Source organism: Artibeus jamaicensis, unplaced genomic scaffold, assembly GCF_021234435.1.
Source record: "Artibeus jamaicensis isolate MK-2021 breed Jamaican fruit bat unplaced genomic scaffold, CSHL_Jam_final scaffold_804, whole genome shotgun sequence".
NCBI lineage: Eukaryota > Metazoa > Chordata > Mammalia > Chiroptera > Phyllostomidae > Artibeus > Artibeus jamaicensis.
In genome coordinates this window covers 2,623,297-2,641,540 of record NW_026522055.1, presented here as the reverse complement: position 1 = coordinate 2,641,540, position 18,244 = coordinate 2,623,297, and the positions used below count along the sequence as shown (strand labels likewise).

Here is an 18,244-nt window from a genome sequence, read left to right as displayed (position 1 = left end):
ATAATTAGTATAACCATTGTACAGATGAGGAAGTGAGACTTAAAACTGGCTCTCATTACTTGTTCAAAGCCCCCAGTTAGAAAGCAGTAGGGCCCAAATTTGAGCTCCACTAGATAGGTTCCACCGGAAATGTGCTTTTAACTTTCTCCCACCCAGTATTTCCTCGACAGGGGCAGGTTCTCTCGACCCACCCACTCCGCATCCTACAAGGACCTCAGAAGATATAATGAGCTGGAAAATCTCTAAATTATTGGTTTAAACATGTTGACACAACAAGGAAGGATGATTGTGCAATGACAGATGGGGAAAGGCTAATGAGGCAAAGTTGCAAAATTAGGCGCCTGCTCTCTCAGTCCAGAGTGGGGGAGAACCTGTGTGCCCCAGATGGTACTCGGATGGATTACGATGCCTGCTATTGGTGACTCATAAAAGGTGCCGGTCATTGTACAATTTATCATCTCCAATGACAACATCCTTGGTTTGGATAAGTAAAGTCATTCATGACCCTGGAAGAGGAAGCAATCTGCCCAATATCACAATTACTAAGGGTGCAACTGGATTTAGACCACAGATTTCACTCACAGACTCAGTATTTCCTTGTTATTTTACTCTATTCCTTCATGATGTTTACATTTTCATGCTTTGAAGTAATTGCTTCAGTTCTGCTTTCTCTTCAAAATTCCTAATCTCCTCTGTACTGCCCTCGGATGATGCTCTTACCTCATATTTTAATGAGAAAATAGTAATAATTATGAGCGTTGTAACTTTCTCTCTCTCAAACCCTCCCATTTATCTGTACTTGTTACAGTGAACCCAGAGTTCTTGTTCCTTTCCCCCTTCACATTTGCTATGGATCCCTCTCTCTTCCTCATTTTCCCAAGAATTTTTCTCCTGCAGGATCACTTTTACTTTTTGCCAAAACATCCCCAAGGTTTTCTTTCTACTAGATTGTTGAGGTGGGTCATTCCCCAATACCCCCATTCATCCTGCCCTGTCCTATAAACTTCTTAATGCCTTCCATGTGGCATGGGAGATATCCATGTCATCTTGCTGCTGCCAAATCTGAGCCTTGTGTGTATATTCCCTTAATAAACTCTGAATGTAATGATGGGGCCCTCGGCCTCTTTTGATGGTCTCCTCACCAGAGAAAATTTACATAACACTCAGTATGACTCAGGGTAAGATAAAGCTGGAACTGGGAGCAAGGTAGAAGCTGGTGTGGCATCCACCAATGCGAGCAACAAATGGTCGGAAGCTTTCAGGAGTTTAAGATGGAACTTTATTGGCCAAAGTTTTACCTGCGCAGGGGCGAACTCTCGGGGTGTCCGGAGACACGGTGCCAAAATGGCTGCAAATGAGAGTCGCGCCTGGCGCTTATAGCCTAGGGTTTTTATTGGGGTGAGCAAGCAAGCAAATACAGAAGCAGACGTAGCTATTAGCAATTGGCTATCTCGAGAGAACACACATGGCTATGTTCTCTGCTTGCAACAATGGATACTTTTCTGCAAAGACAAGGTCATGCACAAGGCGGTTTATCTTGTTCAGCACTCTTTGTACTTTCTGTACTTTCTGTCTTCCTTGCTGAGACAGTCTGGAGCCTGCCTCGGGTTCCTCTTGGCTACTTTTATCTAATTCCAGGCTTAATACTGGCAGAGTGCAATGATATGCTCAATCACCTCTCATGTTCTGTAAATTGGTCTCTGTAGGAGGTGAAACAGATTTGGTTGTTATGTCACTGGTCAAGGCTGAGTCCTTGGTTAGGGCCCTGACCAGGCTGGCTGGCAGGGAGTGGATCACTTTCTTTTGAAAGTCCTTGCGCAGGAAGACATAGAGTATTGGGTTGATGCTGCTGTTGAAGAAGGCTAGGAGACTTGTTAGGGGCATTAGGTAAAAAAGGATTTTGTGCTTGTCTTCAAGCACTATCTCTTTGGCCCAAACTACAAACAGAAGAAGACACAGTTGAAAGGGGAAGCAGCAAATGAAGAAGGAGGCCACCACAGCAGTCAGGACCCAGAAGGGACGACGGGAATTAGTTATGCCTGTTTTGCAGATTTTCACAACAACAAGACCATAGCAGATAGCGATGATGGACATTGGGAATGTGAAGCCAACAACAAAGCGGTTGATCCCTATGGTTTTTACTGAGGTGAGCCATCTGTGCACCTTCTCTTCTTCAGTGATGTTCCCCCAGATTTCAAGGTCAAAGCCACAGTATACATTGTTTTCTTGAAGCTCTTGTGTAGTAAAGAAGATGAGGACTGGCGAGTTAAGGACTGCTGCAAGAATCCAAGGTACAATGATCACCTTTATAGTCCGACTTACAGTGCGGTGGTTCTGGGCCCAGACTGGACACAAGACACAAATACAGCGCTCCAGAGCAATGAAGGCAGTGAGGAAGACACTTGCATACAGGTTTGTGTCCCCCAAGAAGTTAATTAACTTGCACAGGAGCCAGCCAAAAGGCCATTGTCCTTTCCTGGCACTTACAACCATGAAGAATGGCAGAGTGGCAGCAAAGAGGAAGTCGGCTAAGGCCAGGTTCAGGTAACACAAGGTGGTGACTGTGCGTGCCATCCGGAATCCAGCCACCCAGATCACAAGCCCATTGCCTAGGATGCTGAGGACACAGATGATTCCTTGCATCACCAATGTGAAGATATGCAGAGACGTGTAGTCATTTCCCATCTTGTCCACACCTGAAACATTTCAGCCATGGGATTTTGTCAGCTGTGAAACCATCTTACAGCATTTCTGTTCAGACCAACATGAACATGCACTATATATAGCTTCCTCAGCAAACAGGATATCCACTCTACTGAACCTTGTGGTTAGCCACTATACATTTGGGAAACCCTTGGCTGTTCCTTTGGAAGAAGACAGTTCTCTATATTTCCATAATTATTAATATGCATTCCACCTATTAGGCTGATTACTTAACCAAGAGGATTAGATGGCTCCCATCCATCATCAGAATCCTGAGCTGAGGGTGTATAAACGACAGAAAATTGATGGGAGGCATGTTCAGCACAGTGAGGGAGGCACTAGACTCAGAGTCAGTAGAGTCCCATCATCTTCTACCCATAACTCAATGCATAGATGCCAGCTGACTCTGCAACCTCTACCAGCCCCGAGTTCTTGCTAACTCCCATCCAGCTCCTGTCCTCTTCTCTTTGAGAACTCTTGACCTATTTATTGAATAGTCTTTAAAGTTTTAGAGTGTGGTTTGAGTTTATAGCTGAAGAGGATTTTGAACAGTTACTGTTAATGTGTAGTAATAAATTACATCCTGTAGAGATTGTACTAGAGGAGGTAAGTCAAGGGGGCCCATTTCTGCATTCAACCCTTTGTGTCTCATTGTCTCTGTTTGATATGGACCTCTTTTCTGTTGGGTATACAAAGAATTTTTACACATGGTATCGCTTTTAGCATTTGTGGCATAGAGAATATGAGAGTCAATGCTTATGGGGTTCTTATTCGAGACCATGCATTGTATTAAGTGGGGGTCATGTTATATGTGTGTGTGTGTGTACATATATATATGTATATATATTCAGTTTGACCTACATACAACTTTATAATTATTATTATCTGCACTTTTCCTAAGAAGAAATAGCTATTCAAAGCAATTATGAGACCTTGAAGGTTAGTGAGGTGGTAAATAGTAGAGGAGGGACTTTAATCCAGCTTGACCTGACTTTCAAATCCTTCCTCCACTACACAACTGTGACGGACATTGCTGGATTCCCACCCAGCACTTTTCCCCCCACTCACTGTCAGTCAAACCCAATTTTGTATAGTTACTCACTCTTCAGAGAAGATGCTCCTTTCCATCTGTGGAGGCAAATCCTGATTAGCAGGCAGCTGGCAGCTGGCATTTGCTTGCTTTGCAAAGGATTGTTTTAGTAGTAAGACATGACTACGTCCTGGACAATAACACTAGGGGAAGGTATCTGGGTGAGTTTTCCCATAAATTTGCTTGCTATTAAAGAGGAGAATCAACAAAAGTGTAGTAGTGTCTGCCTCTGGACCAGGTCACATCTGTAACTATTGCCTCCAGGTTCAACTCAATGTCTGTGTGACCCACTTGTCCATCTCACTTGACCAGATTTCCTCATACTGCAGTCTGTGAGCTTTATCACAAACATCCAGGGCGGCCATTACAATGCACATTCAACTTCATCCTAGAATCCCTTTGCATAAAATCTAGGGTAATTTTCTATGGCCTCAAAATATAAGAACCATCTTAGCCTGGGCTCTTCTGCTTCCTGCAGAGAAACAGCCATTTTTGAGCACTTATGTACATTCAGTATTTGTAATAATATTGCAAGACACCCACTACCATCCCCCTTTCACAAAAGGGAAACTCTGGTCCAGGGATTGCAGCACTTTGTTCACCATGATGAGCCCAGCCAGTCAGCGGGGACAACAAGCTTTGAACCAATTCCAGAGTCACTGCCTTAGTCACTGTGAAGTGCTGCCAGGTTTTCCCAAGATTACCTGGGGATGATCATACCTTCCTATGACAGTTTGCCTTGTTTCCTTCCTCTTCTTTCTTTCGTTCTTTGCTTCCTGTCTGCACCCTGTCGCTTTGCTTCCTGTCACTTTCACCCAGTCATCTATGGGATGTTACTTAATGGAGCGCTAGGTTTCCTAATCTTGGCAACATTGGCATTTGGGTGGATAATTCTTTGTTGTGGGGGCCTGTCCTGTATATTACAGGATATTCATCTGCATCTCTGGCCTCCTTCTGCTAGAACTCAGTAGCCAGCCTTTCTAGTGGTGACAATCCAAAGTGTCAAATGCCCCCTGGGGAAGAAATCTGCCCCTGCGCCCCCAGTTGAGGGTCATTGTTATAGTGTTCTAATGCTGGGCTCATAGGTGAGGTCAGTCTGTATTCTAATCTCCTCTCAAAACCTGCCCAATATGGGTGTTTTTAGTCAGTGACATCTCTTCAAACTACAGTTTCCTCCTCTACATAATAGGGTGATTTACTATTGAAACTGGATTTGGGGTAAGAATCAGATGAAACTAGACATGGAAATCTTTTAGACTGAACTGGGTATTTTCAACTCATGGGAACTCTTGGTGCTCATAAGCCTCCGTCCTGTCTTCTGGGACTCTGTCCTGCACCATGCATTATAGGAGCTCAAGTTCAAGTCAAGAACAATGTTCATAATAATCATAATTACTACTTATGAACATGTTGTATGTGCCAAGAGCTCCTATTTTAACCCTTGCCACAGCTCCTCTCAGATGGCTCTTCAGGATTGCATGTGTGAATATGCATAAGCACTATACATATTCTGTAAATTTGTAAATATGGAATCATATTAGTTATAATTAGTATAACCATTGTACAGCTCAGTGGGTGAAGGCTTACTGGTTACATTACTTGTTCAAAACTCACAATTAGAAAGAGCCGAATCTGAGTTCAACATATGGATATCGCCAGAAATGTGCATTCACCCAATACTTCCTCAACAGGGGCAGGTTCTCTCTACCCACCCACTCCACATCCTACAAGGACTTCAGAAGATATAATGAGCTTGAAAATCTCTAAATTATTGGTTTAAATATATTGCTATAACAAGGATGAATGATTGTGCAATGACAGGTGGGGGGGAAGGCCAATGAGGCAAAGTTGCAAAGTTAGGGGCCAGCTCTCTCCATCAGGAGTGGGGAAGAACCTGTGTGCCCCAGGTGGTACTCTGATGGATTATGATACTTGTTATTTGATGAGTCCCTAAAAGCTGTCATTTTATCAGCTCTGAAGTGATCATCCTTGCTTTTAGATGAAATTTATCATCATGTAAATCAAGAGGAAACCGTGGTTCTGGCTCAGGAAGAAACCTGCCCAATGTCACAATTACTAAGGGTACAAGATTTAGACCCCATGTTTTACCTGAAAACTCAGTAGTTCCTTGTTATTTTGCTCTATTTCTTCATGATCAAATTTTCATGCTTGCAAGCAATTGTTTCAGTTTTGCTTCCTCCTCAAAATTCTTAACCTCCTTTCCAGTCTTGCTCTCAGCTGATGCCCATACCTCATATTTTAATGAGGAAGTAGTAATAATTGTTTGTGAACATTGTTGCTTTCTCGCTCCCCAGTGCTCCCATTTATCTGCACCTGTTACAGTGAATCCAGAGTCCTTGTTCCTTTCCCCCTTCACGTTTGCTATGAATCCCTCTCTCTCTCACTTTCCCAACAATTTTTCTCCTTCAGGATCACTTTTCCTTCCTGCCAAAATATACCCAAGAGTTTCTTTCTACTATATCATTCTATCACACAGACGTATCATCTCTCCTCCCTTCACAAAGAAACTGTCCAAGTTTCTTGTTCTTTCCAGAGAAAAGGACTGGGCTCAAGTTCTTTCCAGGTTCAGTCCTGCTCTCACAAGAAAATTCTCTCGGTGAAGGGGATTCACAGCCAAAGCTGGAAGGCAGTATCTCCACCTGTCACCTCACCTTTTCTCTTAAACTCACTGCAAACTAAATTGGGTCCTGAACACCCCATGGACTGTGCTCCCCTGAAGGACACTGATGGCCTCCATGTCCTCTGTTCCAGGGGTGCCTTTTCAGTTCTTACCTTGACAGCTCAGTGCTGTGGGACCCATAAACCCCTTTATTTTTCTAAAAACACATGTTCTTATGTCTTTAGATGATAAAATGCACACAGAACATACCCTTGATTGTCTTTATAGCCACCTAATATCCATCTTATTTACTTGCTTCTTCTCCCCTACATGTAACTCTAAGTGTTGGGTATTTCAGGTCATGTCCCTGCCTCTCCCTATTCTCTAATTGTTTCATAAGTAACATCATCTAGTCTCATGGCTTGTAATATTGTATTGATAACTTCTGGTTTATGTAATCAGCTTGGCTTCTCTTCACAGTTCTAGCCTGATACATAACCAACTGAGCCTTGACATTTCTTCATAAGAGTCCCATAGGCATTCCAAAGCTACCATTGCCTAACCCAAACTCTTAATTCTTCCATCCATTCATGCTATGCACTCTTGATATTCTATCTGAAGACTACATATTCAATTGTTAAACTTCCAAATCTAACACTTATCCTTGATTTCACTTTCTTTGGCCATCCAATCCAATCCAATCCAAGTCAATCAATTCTATCTACAAAGCAACTAAGTTGACACCTACAATAATTTTTATCACCTTCACCTTTGTTCAGAGTTCTTGTCTGGCTGTTTATTTGCATTAACCTTGCAAATAGCTTTGTTTTGGGCAATGATGCAGCACCCCCCAGTCCATTCTGTAGACATAAGACAAACGATCTTTTAGAAACACTAATCACAAGTGCTGGTGAGGATGCGGAGAAAGGGGAACCTTAGTGCACTGTTGGTGGGAATGCAGACTGGTGTAATCGCTATGGAAAACAATATGAAATTTCCTTAAAAAAAAAAAAGGAACTGCCTTTTGACCTGGCAATTCCATTGCTGGGACTATAACTCTAAGAATCCTGAAACACCAATTCAAAAGAACCTATGTACTCCAATGTTCATAGTAGCATTATTTACAATAGATAGCCAAATGCTGGAAACAACCTAAATGCCTAAATGAGTGGATCAAAAAAAATTGTGGTACATTTACACAATGGGATACTATGCAATGGAAAGAAAGAAGGAACTCCTACCCTTTGTGATAGTATGGATGGAACTAGAGAGTATTATGCTAAGTGAAATAAGCCAAAAGGTAAAAGACAAATATTTTATGACCTCACCTATAAGTGGAACCTAATCAATAGAACAAACAAGTGAGCAAAATAGAACCTGAGACAAGAAAATAAAAAACAACCTGACAGTGACCAGAGGGGAGGGGAGAAGAAGATAATGGGGAAAAGAAGGGGAAGGGTCCAGTCAAGGAACTTGTATAAAGGACCCTTGGAGAAGGACAATGGGAGAAGGGTGAGAAGGGGAGGGGAAAGCAATGGGGAAAAAATGGGGAGAACTGTAGTTGAACAGCAATTTAAAAAAAACAATAAGAAAAACTGCTAGTCGTGCCATATTATTCTGCTCAACACTCTCCAATGGTTTCTAAACTACTAACTCAAGCTTACTAAGCCCTCCTGGATCTGCCTTGTGTACCCCTCAGGCTCACACATCCACTGTCCTCTCACACACTGTGATGGATCTCCACTGGATTCTTTTCATTTCTTGAACATACCAAGATCATTGCCTTCTCAGGGCTTTTACATCCTCTGTTTCTTCTACATTCAGTGTTCTTACTTTCAAGCTTCCTACATCTGGCTCTTTATGAATATTCCTATCTCTGCTTAGATATTATGTCCTCAGAGACAGTCTTCCTGACCCACAATGCAAAGCAGCTAACCCTGGTACAGCCTGTCTCACCACATACTGTTCTTATTTGTTTTTCCATTTATATTTTTTATTCTAAATACCCTCCACATTTGTACATATGCTCCAAAGACTATAAAGTTTTTTCAGTGCTATATTTCTACAGTACCTCTGTCCAATAAAAACATAAATGTGAACCATAAATACAAGCCACATATGTGACTTGCAAGTTTTCACAAAGTAAAAGAAATTAATTTTAATAATACATTAATTAATTTTAATAGTATTTTACTTGACCCAACATATCAAAGAGAACATAGTTGGAACATGTAACTAATATAAGAATTATCAATGAGCTATTTTGTACTCTTTTTTGTACTAAGTCTCAAATAACTGAATTCATTTCTGACTATGGCACCTCTCATTCAGGTCAGACTTGCAAGAACTCAGTAACCATATGTGGCAAGCGGATTCTTATTGGGCAGCCCAGGTCTAGAGGTCAGAGGTATCTGCCCCACAGCAGATGTTCAAATAATAATTTTTAACTTGTCAGGCTTCGAACTTACCACCAGCTCAGATCCTGTTCCTGTGACCAGTTCTCGGCTTCCAGTGGAGTAACTCAGGCTGCAGCAGCTTCAGCAGATACTTTATTGATGGGCGAGGGGGAGGGACAATGGGATTTGAATTAATCAAGCGACAGAAACTCAAAGCATTGCATCTTTCAATTTCCATAAAGTACTCTTGATATACTGTCAGCAAACTATTTTTAGAAACTTAATGTCTTAATAGTCTCTTCACCTCCCACCTTCTGTGAGAGAGAGAAAGGTCAGTCCTCTAAACATCTGGGGTCAAGAATACTGGGTATCTAGTCCCCTTTTCTTTCAGAGATTCAGGAAAATAAACAATTACTGAGTTGAGAAGAATTAGGGTCATGCAAGAAAAAAATAGAGATGATGGTTAAACAAAAACTTGTTTTCATCTCACACAACAATGCTGACACCAAATGTGTGGGTTTGTTCTACACCAAGAAATTCTCCAATTCTCTGTGGAAGTGAACAGGGTATTTTACAATTCAATTCAGTCTGACACTGTTTATCTGCAATTAGGTCCAGATCCTACAAGGTAGAGAGCTCCATGCCACAAGGCTGCTCTCACTTGAGCTGGCAATTATAAGTATGAGGTGCCAACTATACTTCTTAATGAGCAGCTATAAGTCAGGTATTGCCCTTACCCTGTCCTTGGATTTTAAAATTTGCTTGAATGGACCATACAAATCAGGAGGACTATTTACATGTGTTTACAGGTTTATTATAAAGTATGTAACTCAAGAACAACCAAATGGAAGAGATACACAGGGCAAGGTATGGGGGATGTGTATGCACAGAGTTTCCATTTTCTTTCTGGGGGCACCACCCTCTCAACACCTTGATGTGTTCATTAACCTAGAAGGTCATCAGACCTCATTGTTCAAGAGTTTTTATAGAGCATAGTCTCCAGCCTGTCTCTCATCTTCTCTTCTCAGAAGTTGGTGTGTGAAGCTAAAACTTCCAAAGCTGTAATCACTTGGTCCTATTAAGGCTATGTAACTTACCTCATTAGCAAAAATCCTGGTTTCTCAAGAACCCGGGACAAAGACCAAATATGTTTCTTTTTCTAGCACAGTGGAGGTGAAAGATGTGGTAACCAAGAACAGAAAGAGAGGACTCTTCCCCCAACACCGTCACCAAAATTGAATCCCTAATCTTCTCCTGAAAGTGATAATCTGTGAGTCTGAGGAGATGAGCCTTTTCTGAGCTTTTAAATACCATCAGAATATACTATAGTGTTGTTCTCAAACCCAATGGATACAACCATGGGGAAAAGTGGTGAAACAGAAGACAAGAGTCCAAGAGAAACAGATAGAGGGTTTTTTTGTTGTTGTTCTCCTCAAGTTACTGTACAATTGGATTTTTTATGTATAACTTACAGCAAACCTGACACCATGAAAAAATCACTTAAACCATGAAAAAATATTATTTAAAAAAATTGGAAGTAGGTTCTGAATCTGAATAAAAATTGAGTTTAATTTAATCCTCCTACTTTATTATCCTGTTGGTTTTCTTTTTGGAAATTTCTTGAACATGACCACAAGGTGGCTGCCAGTGTTCCAGACATCACATCTACATAACCTTTGAAGCCAGAAGGAAGGAACTGTGCAGAAAAGTTGATTCTATTCACACACCTCTTTCATTTAATAGAGAAGGAAACTCTTTCTAGAGGGTACATAGGACCTCTTCTTACCTTTCACTGGCAGAACTGAGTTACATACCCATTTATAGGCCAATTTCTATCAGTTAAAAAATATTGGTTGACTAGATTGGCTTATGATGAAAGCATATTGCTGCCTGAATAAAATGGAGTTCACTTATCAAGGAACAAAGGGTGGTAGGTATTGTATAGGTATTGCTTCCACAGAGGTGCTCCCTTGCTGGCTTCTGGGACTAATCAGTCATGAGCTCTACCCTGGAGAAGCTGACCAAGGGGATGAAGATATTAGACAGTGAAGTACTTAGTCACAGAAGAGTGGGGGTATATGTAGTGATAGAGAGGTGCTTGGGTCATTATAGTATCCCCCCAAAGGAACAGCTAACTCAGATGGACAGGGTCTAGGGTCACTTCCTGGAAGAAGTAACACCTAGGTTGAGTTTCAGAGACTTGGATAAAGAGGAGAAAGAAAGTTGCATTCCAGGCAGAGGGGAGTGAAAATGCACAGGAACGGGCTAAAAAATTGGTTACATCCTGTTGTTGGGGCACATGGTGAGGCAGAGAGCAGTAAGTGATGAGTCTAGAAGGTGACCAGACTCATTGCTTAGTGGGTCTTGAATGCTACAAGAAGGACTTGGATCTTCTGATTAAGAAAATGAAAAGCTATTTAAGCAGGTCAGAGACTTGTTGAATGTGTGCTTCAGGGGGTAAAAAAAAAAAAAGTCCTAGATTCCTGCTAAGAGGTGGATTTGAGAATTTTCCCACCTAGAGGCAGAGATCTTAAGAGCAGAGGATATTCCATGAGCTCAAGGTGAAACTGTTGAAGAGTTCCCCAGGTCAGGAGTAGTATAACAGAGAGGAGGTGTGGTTTTGGGAGAGATTGTCCAGGCTTAGTTGATGGCTTTGGAGACTGGATGGCTCTGGGGAATTAAGTAGGAGGGCTCTTTATGAATCCCACATTTCTTTATTGGGGTCCCAGTTTCTATTGCAACATAATAAACCACCCAAACAGAAAATTATGTAAAACAACTATGTAGGGGAACACTCGTTTCTTCCCCTTGGTATGTTACTTCCCATATGTATTTCCTTCCCTTTTACATAGAACATTTTACTCTGGGTCACCGAAGATGTGTTGTTTTTCCCACGGCAAGCACACTTTCCCCACCATCTGGGTGTCCCACAATTTAACTCATTTCTGGAGCTAGCATCACATCTCACAGGTTAAGGGCTCAGTCCCACAAGACCCCCCATTGCTCTTTCACACACACTCTTCAGATGCCAGTCATGAGTACATGTCCCCTGTGCTTCTGACCAACCAGCTGCAGATTGCAGGTTCCAGTGACCACCGCCATAGTTTTTATTAATTTGCCAGAGTGGCTCACAGAACTTGGGGAGACACATGTATCAGCTTATTACAGGATATGATAATACAGATGAAAGTCAGCCCTGGATGGTGGCTCAGTGGATTGAGCACTGGCCTGTGAACCAAAGGGCCACTGGTTCGATTCCCAGTCAAGGCACAGGCCTGGGTTGCGGGCTAGGTCCCCAATAGGGGACCCTTTCCTATCTCTCTAAAAATATATAAAATGTAGCCCTGCCTGGTGTAGCTCAGTGGATTGAGTGCGGGCCTGTGAAGCAAAGGATTGCGGTTCGATTCCCAGTCAGGGCACATGCCTGGGTTGCAGGCCAGTTCCCAGTGGGGGACACATGAGAGGCAACCACACATTGATATTTCTCTCCCTCTCTCCTTTTCTTCCCCTGTCTGAAAATAAATAAATATTAAAAAAAGAAAGTACATTAAAAAATATATAAAATGTCTTAAAAAGCCCACTGTATATACATACATATACATATACATATTATATACACACATATATTTATTATCTCACAACTACTTTATTGTGTTCATGAATTATGTGGGCTGGAAATTAGAATAAGGCACAGAGAGGAGATGCTGTTTCTGCCCCAAAGACCCTGTGACAAATAAAAGTTTTATAAAATCCAAATTCCAGTGTCCTTAAATAAAGTTTTCTTGGCACATGGCCATGCTTATACGTATTGTCTATGGCTGTGTCCATGCTGTAACAGCAGAGATGAGGGTTGTAATGGAGACCCCAGGGCCTGTAAGACATAAAGTATTTACCTACCGTCTGGCTTTTTACAGAAAACACATGCAACCTCTGGGTGGAACGACCTGACCAGCTGCAGAACTAGTCAAGGACAGACTAGGGGGTCCAGCCCAGGCAATCTGGCCTCATCCTCTCAGGCACCATGATTTACTGAAAGATGTGGCTGTTCACAGAGGCCATTTCAGACATCAGCTACCAGAACAGTCAGGGATTTTTGCTGCACAGGTAAGAACTTGCCCCAGATTAATCCCAATGTCATTTCTCCCTTGTCCTTACCCAGTTTAGGCTGTGGGGCCACTCCCGAATGGGAGTCCATTTGAGACCTGTCTTCTTTTCTTCACCCTAGTCATATTGCTTTTCACCCATTTTTGCAAATTTTGCTTAATCAGGAGCCATTTGGTAGCAAGGAACAAAACCTGCTTATGTGTCAGCGAAGAGAGCTTATGGGGAACATGTAGGGGCATGCCTCAGTCCCAAGAAGAACAACCAGATTTTTCTTTTCTTTTCTTTTTCAATTAGAGTTGACATTCAACATTATATTAGTTCCAGGTGTACAGCATAGCAGTCAGACATTTATGTAACTTACAAATTGATCCCCCCAATGAATTTAGTACCCACCTGGCACTATACATAGTTATTACAATATTATTGAATATATTCCCCGTACTGTACTTTACATCCCTGTGACTGTAAGTGCCAATCTGTACTTCTTCATCCCTTCACCTTTTTTTTTTTAACCCAGCCCCAACCCCCTCCCCTCTGGAGACCATCAGTTTGTTCTCTGTATCTATGAGTACATTTCCAGTTTGTTCATTTGATTGTTTTGATTCCACATATTAGTGAGATCATGTGGTATTTGTCTTTGTCAGATTTATTTCACTTCGTAAAAACCCTCTAGGTCCACCCATATTGCCAGTGGTAAGATTTCATTCTTTTTTATGGGCAAGTAATATTCCATTATACATATGCATCACATCTTCTTCATCCATTCATTGATTCATGGGCACTTAGGTTGCTGCGGTATCTTGGCTATTGTAAATAATGCTGCAATTTTTACAGGATAGGAACTGGCTGAGAGCAGGTCTGCCTCAGGCTGGCCAGTAGCATGTCTTGGCCTCATGTAGGAAAGATTTCACAATGTGATGCCAGGTGATTTTGAGCATGTGGTTATTAAAGCTGGGAACAGTGGAACAAAGGAAGGACTCAGGGTGGAAGAAGTAACAGGAGAGAGCCTAGGCAGTGCTCTGCTTTGGCTTCCTAGAAATGTGATAGGAAAGACGTGAGCCAAAGCAGGCCTGCTTTTAGCGCACTGGGAAGTCAGAGAAAAGAGGGCCTTGGAGACAAGACCAGGGGGTTAGTCCAGGTTGAGCTGCCACTGCCCGCTGCTTCCCTGGCTGCAAGTCTCATGGGGACCCTTAGAATCTAGAAAGAATTAAAATGTTTATGACCAAGCAGGGGCATGGGCATGCTCTAGAGTGAGCCCACCCTGAATCTTTGTCCTGAGGGCTTTTTATCTCTTTTCTTTCGGTGAGAATCTTAGGAGAGGGTTTCAGCAGAATATTTATTAGCTTTCCAGGTATGTTTTTAATATGCTCATGCATCAAAATGAGCCTATGGGCGGACTCGGGGGAATTCTTTGGTCTTCTATACTATTCTACCTTGATCTTGGGTCTGTGTGGCTCTAATAGGGTGTTTGTCATTTGTTCCCCTGATCTCATCCATCCTTGGGCTTAGCTGGCACAAATGGCATTAGTTGGGTCTCTGTTCTCTGTTTTCCCAGGCCAGTGTGATTTAAGCTATATAATCTCTGGTTAGGGAGGAGAGGTATAGGGTCTAAGCCACTGCTTTCAACTGTCCTTGCTTAGGGGAGGCAAGGTCTTGCGATTCACTGGCTGGCTGTAAGTTGCTCAAGCTGTTTGGCCTTGTTTGATTTTCTTGTTTCAGTTTCCCTATTCTGCTTGCTCAGGAATTTTCCTAGCTCGTTTCTGTCCTGTTTCACAATGAACATGTGGGTGCATACATCTTTTCAAATTAGTGTTTTGGCTCTCTTTACGTAAATACCCAGAAGTGGAATTGCTGGGTTACAAGGTAGTTTTTATTATTTAAAAATTTTTGAGGAACCTGCGTACTGCTTTTCATAGTGGCTGTGCCAATATGCATTCCCACCAGCAGTTGCACCAAGGTGGCCTTTTGTCCACATCTTCATCAACACTTATGTGTTGATGTAGTGTTTTTTTTTAAAGATTTTATTTATTTCTTTAGAGGGGAAGGAAAGGAGAGAGGGAGAGGAACATCAATGTGTGGTTGCCTTTCCCGCGTCCCCTGCTGGGAACTGGCCTGCAGGGGACTGGCCTGCAACCCAGACATGTGCCCTGACTGGGAATCGAACTGCGATCGTGTGGTTCACAGGCCCGCACTCAATCCACTGAGCTATACCAGCGAGGACCGATGTAATGTATTTTTGCCACATATAATGCACTCCCATGTATAACGTGCACTTATGTTTTTGGCCCAAACTTTCATTAAAAAAAAAACCTCTTTGTTTTAATTTTTTAAATTCCATTATTAGTTTACTTATATCTAAAAGCAAAAGGGTATCATTTTGCATACGGATATCATTATTGCATTCTGGAGTTATACTTTTAACACACAAGCATAAATAAAAGAATTAAAACCATTTACATAGATACAGAATTAGCACTATCCACGCATAATGTGCATCCTTATTTTCCCCTAAAAAAAATTGGGCAAAAAAGTGCGCATTATACATGGCAAATTACGGTATTGATGATGGCCATTCTGATCGGTGTGAGGTGGAACTGCATGTGGTTTTAATTTGCATTTCCCTGATGATGAGTGATGTTGAGCATTCAGCCAGACTTTTATAGATACCTGGGAATCTGTCTGTCACTTACTCTCTGTGAGGTCCCATGTCTTTCATTTTTTTCCCGCAGCCTGTAGGCCTCTCTTCTCTATGCATTGCAGTGCCCTCTGCCTATTGTTCATTTTTTAAAAATATTTTATTTATTTATCTTTAGAGGGAAAGGGAAGGAGAGAGGGAGAGAAATATCAATGTATGGTTGCCTCTCGTGTGTCTCCTGCTAGGAACTGGCCTGCAACCCAGGCATGTGCCCTGACTGGGAATCAAACCATGATACTCTGGTTCACAGGCCCGCCCACTGTTCATTTTAATTCCCCACAACTCTGGCTTCCATTTGACTCTTTGTCACACCCACACTTGTCACCCTTCCTTCCTTGGCAGCCTTCTAAAATTTGTCTTTTATGTATAACCCCCAAGAAATTTTTGTACAGTACAAATCTGAACATAGCTCACTCCTGCCTGGAAATCTCCAGTGATTCCCTATTGAATCCACATTTTTCCAGCTTGGGATGCTGTAGTGTGAAGTTAGGAGCTATGGCAGCTATGTTGTAGCCATAAGGTGTCAATCTCCAAGAAGAAACCCACCATATTGGGGTTGATAAAGGGAAAGGAATAAAATAAATGCGGGTTTTGATTATTATTAGATAGAACCTAACCTAGCACTACCAGTCTCCAAACTTCTTGTAAACTATGAATGTTGTCCTGGTTTTAGCCATTGTGAGGTATAATTATATGTTATGAATTAGTTATAACTGAAAACATCCTAACTGATGCAAGGCCTTGGGGATAATGTGTTTAGGATGACTGCCCTTACCTCTGTCTCTGTCTTCCCATAATTCCTTGTATCACTTCAATATCCATGGATAATATAGAAAATTTGGGGATGACCACCATCTCTTTGGGCTAGAGGCCTAGCAGTGAGCTCCCACAGGAGCAGAGGATTGTGGGACTAGTCCTGGCAGTGGAGAGTGGGTGGGGAGTGCTCTGTTTGGTCCAATTGTCTCACCTTTTCTGCCTCCCATCTGGGAGCTCTCTCTGTGTTCCTGGTTCCTCTCTCCCTCATTGTCATCTCTGCCTTCCACTGCTTACCTCTGATTCTTCTCATCTTCGTACTGGCTCCTTTTCTTATTTATTCTGATTCACTGAGAGAGAAGGGTTCTGGACGCCCAGATCATTTAACCCTTGATGGTGAGAGGTTTGGACTCCACAGATTCCACAGAGGATTGAGGTTGAGAAAAACAGTTACTTGAGTTTCTAAATGGACCCAGTGTACTCCCTAAATGCTGTTAAAACAAGTGCCATATTGATTTACTTATTCTTGGTGTATTGAGGCCACAAAGAAGCACAAGGAGCCCTGGTTTCCTGTTACTCAGTTGTCTGCTGTTCACTCACCCCTCCTCAATTCCTCTTGTGGATATTCTGCTAAGACCATTAGAGACAGAGTTATTCTCCTCAGAAAGCCAGAATCTGGAACTGTCCAGATCACGGATCATGGTTTGTGTAGGGGCCAGGGAGCTCGACAAGGGCATACTCAGTAGAAGAGTGGGGACAAAGGACTCCTTGGAGGGAGTTCTAGAAAAACACAAGGTAAAGAAATGAATATGGCAAACACACACAACTCTTTCCAGATGTTTTGCTATGAGACAGAGCCAAGACATTGGTTAGAAACTGAAGAAGAACATGGAGTTGAAGGATACATTTTTTTTTTAAAGATAAGAGATTCTAGACTGTTTGGGGTGTTGATGGCAATGATGGAATGGAGAGGGAATATTTGTGCTGCAAGAGAGAGAATGAGTGAAGAAGGGAGATTCTTGAGGAAATGAGGGGCTGGGATTCAGAGGACAAGGAGAACATAGGTCTTGGGGAGGGATACTTGTTTTCTGGCCATGGATGTGGAAGCTGGAGCAGACAGGAGTGTGGATTTGGTGGAGTATACGGCGAGGACATCAGCTGTGAGTGGGCATGACAGAGGAGGTTCAGAGCTTTAAGGAGAAAGCAGAAGGGTCAAGATAATAATTCCTATGGATCATGGGGAAATGAATGTAATAGGGAAGCAGTAGCCTTGCAGAGCGGTGAGGTATCTCCATATGAAGAGACTCATCCTGGATGTTGTGTGGGACCCCTCAGCAGGACTCAGCTCCACCCTGTTAAAAGTGCAACCTTAAACTGTAGGCCAGTCACTTCTGCTCTCAAAGCCCAAGTCTCTTCTTCTGTCATTTGGTGACCGTGGCATTTAGTCAATTCTCAGCTAGTTGAGTTCAGAGGCAAGAAAGGTGTGAATTTGATACAGGGACTGCCCCCTAGAAGAGGCTCAATAAATGGGGCTCAAACCAGCATGATTTGTGTTGGTTGGAGATCACAGGTTTTCTCCTTTCTCCCAACTCTTGGCAGAGTCCCTTGCACACCTTTTTCTTTCTGGTGTGTCCCCTCCTGTCACTGCAGAATCTCCCTTATTCATTGCACCAACCTTTGTAAATGATTGCCTCAGAGATTCCTGAGAACAAACGTCCTTGGGGTAGCTCTGGGGTGAGGAGGTGGGTTGCCCAAGGCCACCAGCCTTGGAACCCAGGAGCATCTGGCTCCAGAGCTCATGCCTCCCAGCCCCAACCTGGCTGACTCCCCCAAACCAGAGCTAAGGTAGTCAGGGTGGGTGAAGGGTCCCCCTGTTGCCACCT

The 18,244-nt window shown here is 42.5% G+C and overlaps 1 protein-coding gene across 1 annotated transcript; it reads right to left on the bottom strand.

The window, feature by feature from the left end:
- Positions 1 to 1,256: 1,256 nt before the first annotated feature.
- Positions 1,257 to 8,972, bottom strand: LOC119038460 (N-formyl peptide receptor 2-like). The gene is made up of 2 exons (XM_037130957.2): positions 8,882 to 8,972; positions 1,257 to 2,696 (listed from the first exon to the last, which is right to left on the bottom strand). The coding sequence occupies exon 2, from the start codon at positions 2,683 to 2,685 to the stop codon at positions 1,669 to 1,671; it is 1,017 nt and encodes a 338-aa protein (XP_036986852.2). The 5' UTR covers positions 2,686 to 2,696; positions 8,882 to 8,972; the 3' UTR covers positions 1,257 to 1,668.
- Between the last annotated feature and the right edge of the window lie 9,272 nt (positions 8,973 to 18,244).

What these genes read in the sequence shown, in the direction of transcription:
- LOC119038460 (XM_037130957.2), bottom strand. Translation starts at nt 2,685, where the DNA reads ATGGGAAATGACTACACGTCTCTGCATATCTTCACATTGGTGATGCAA.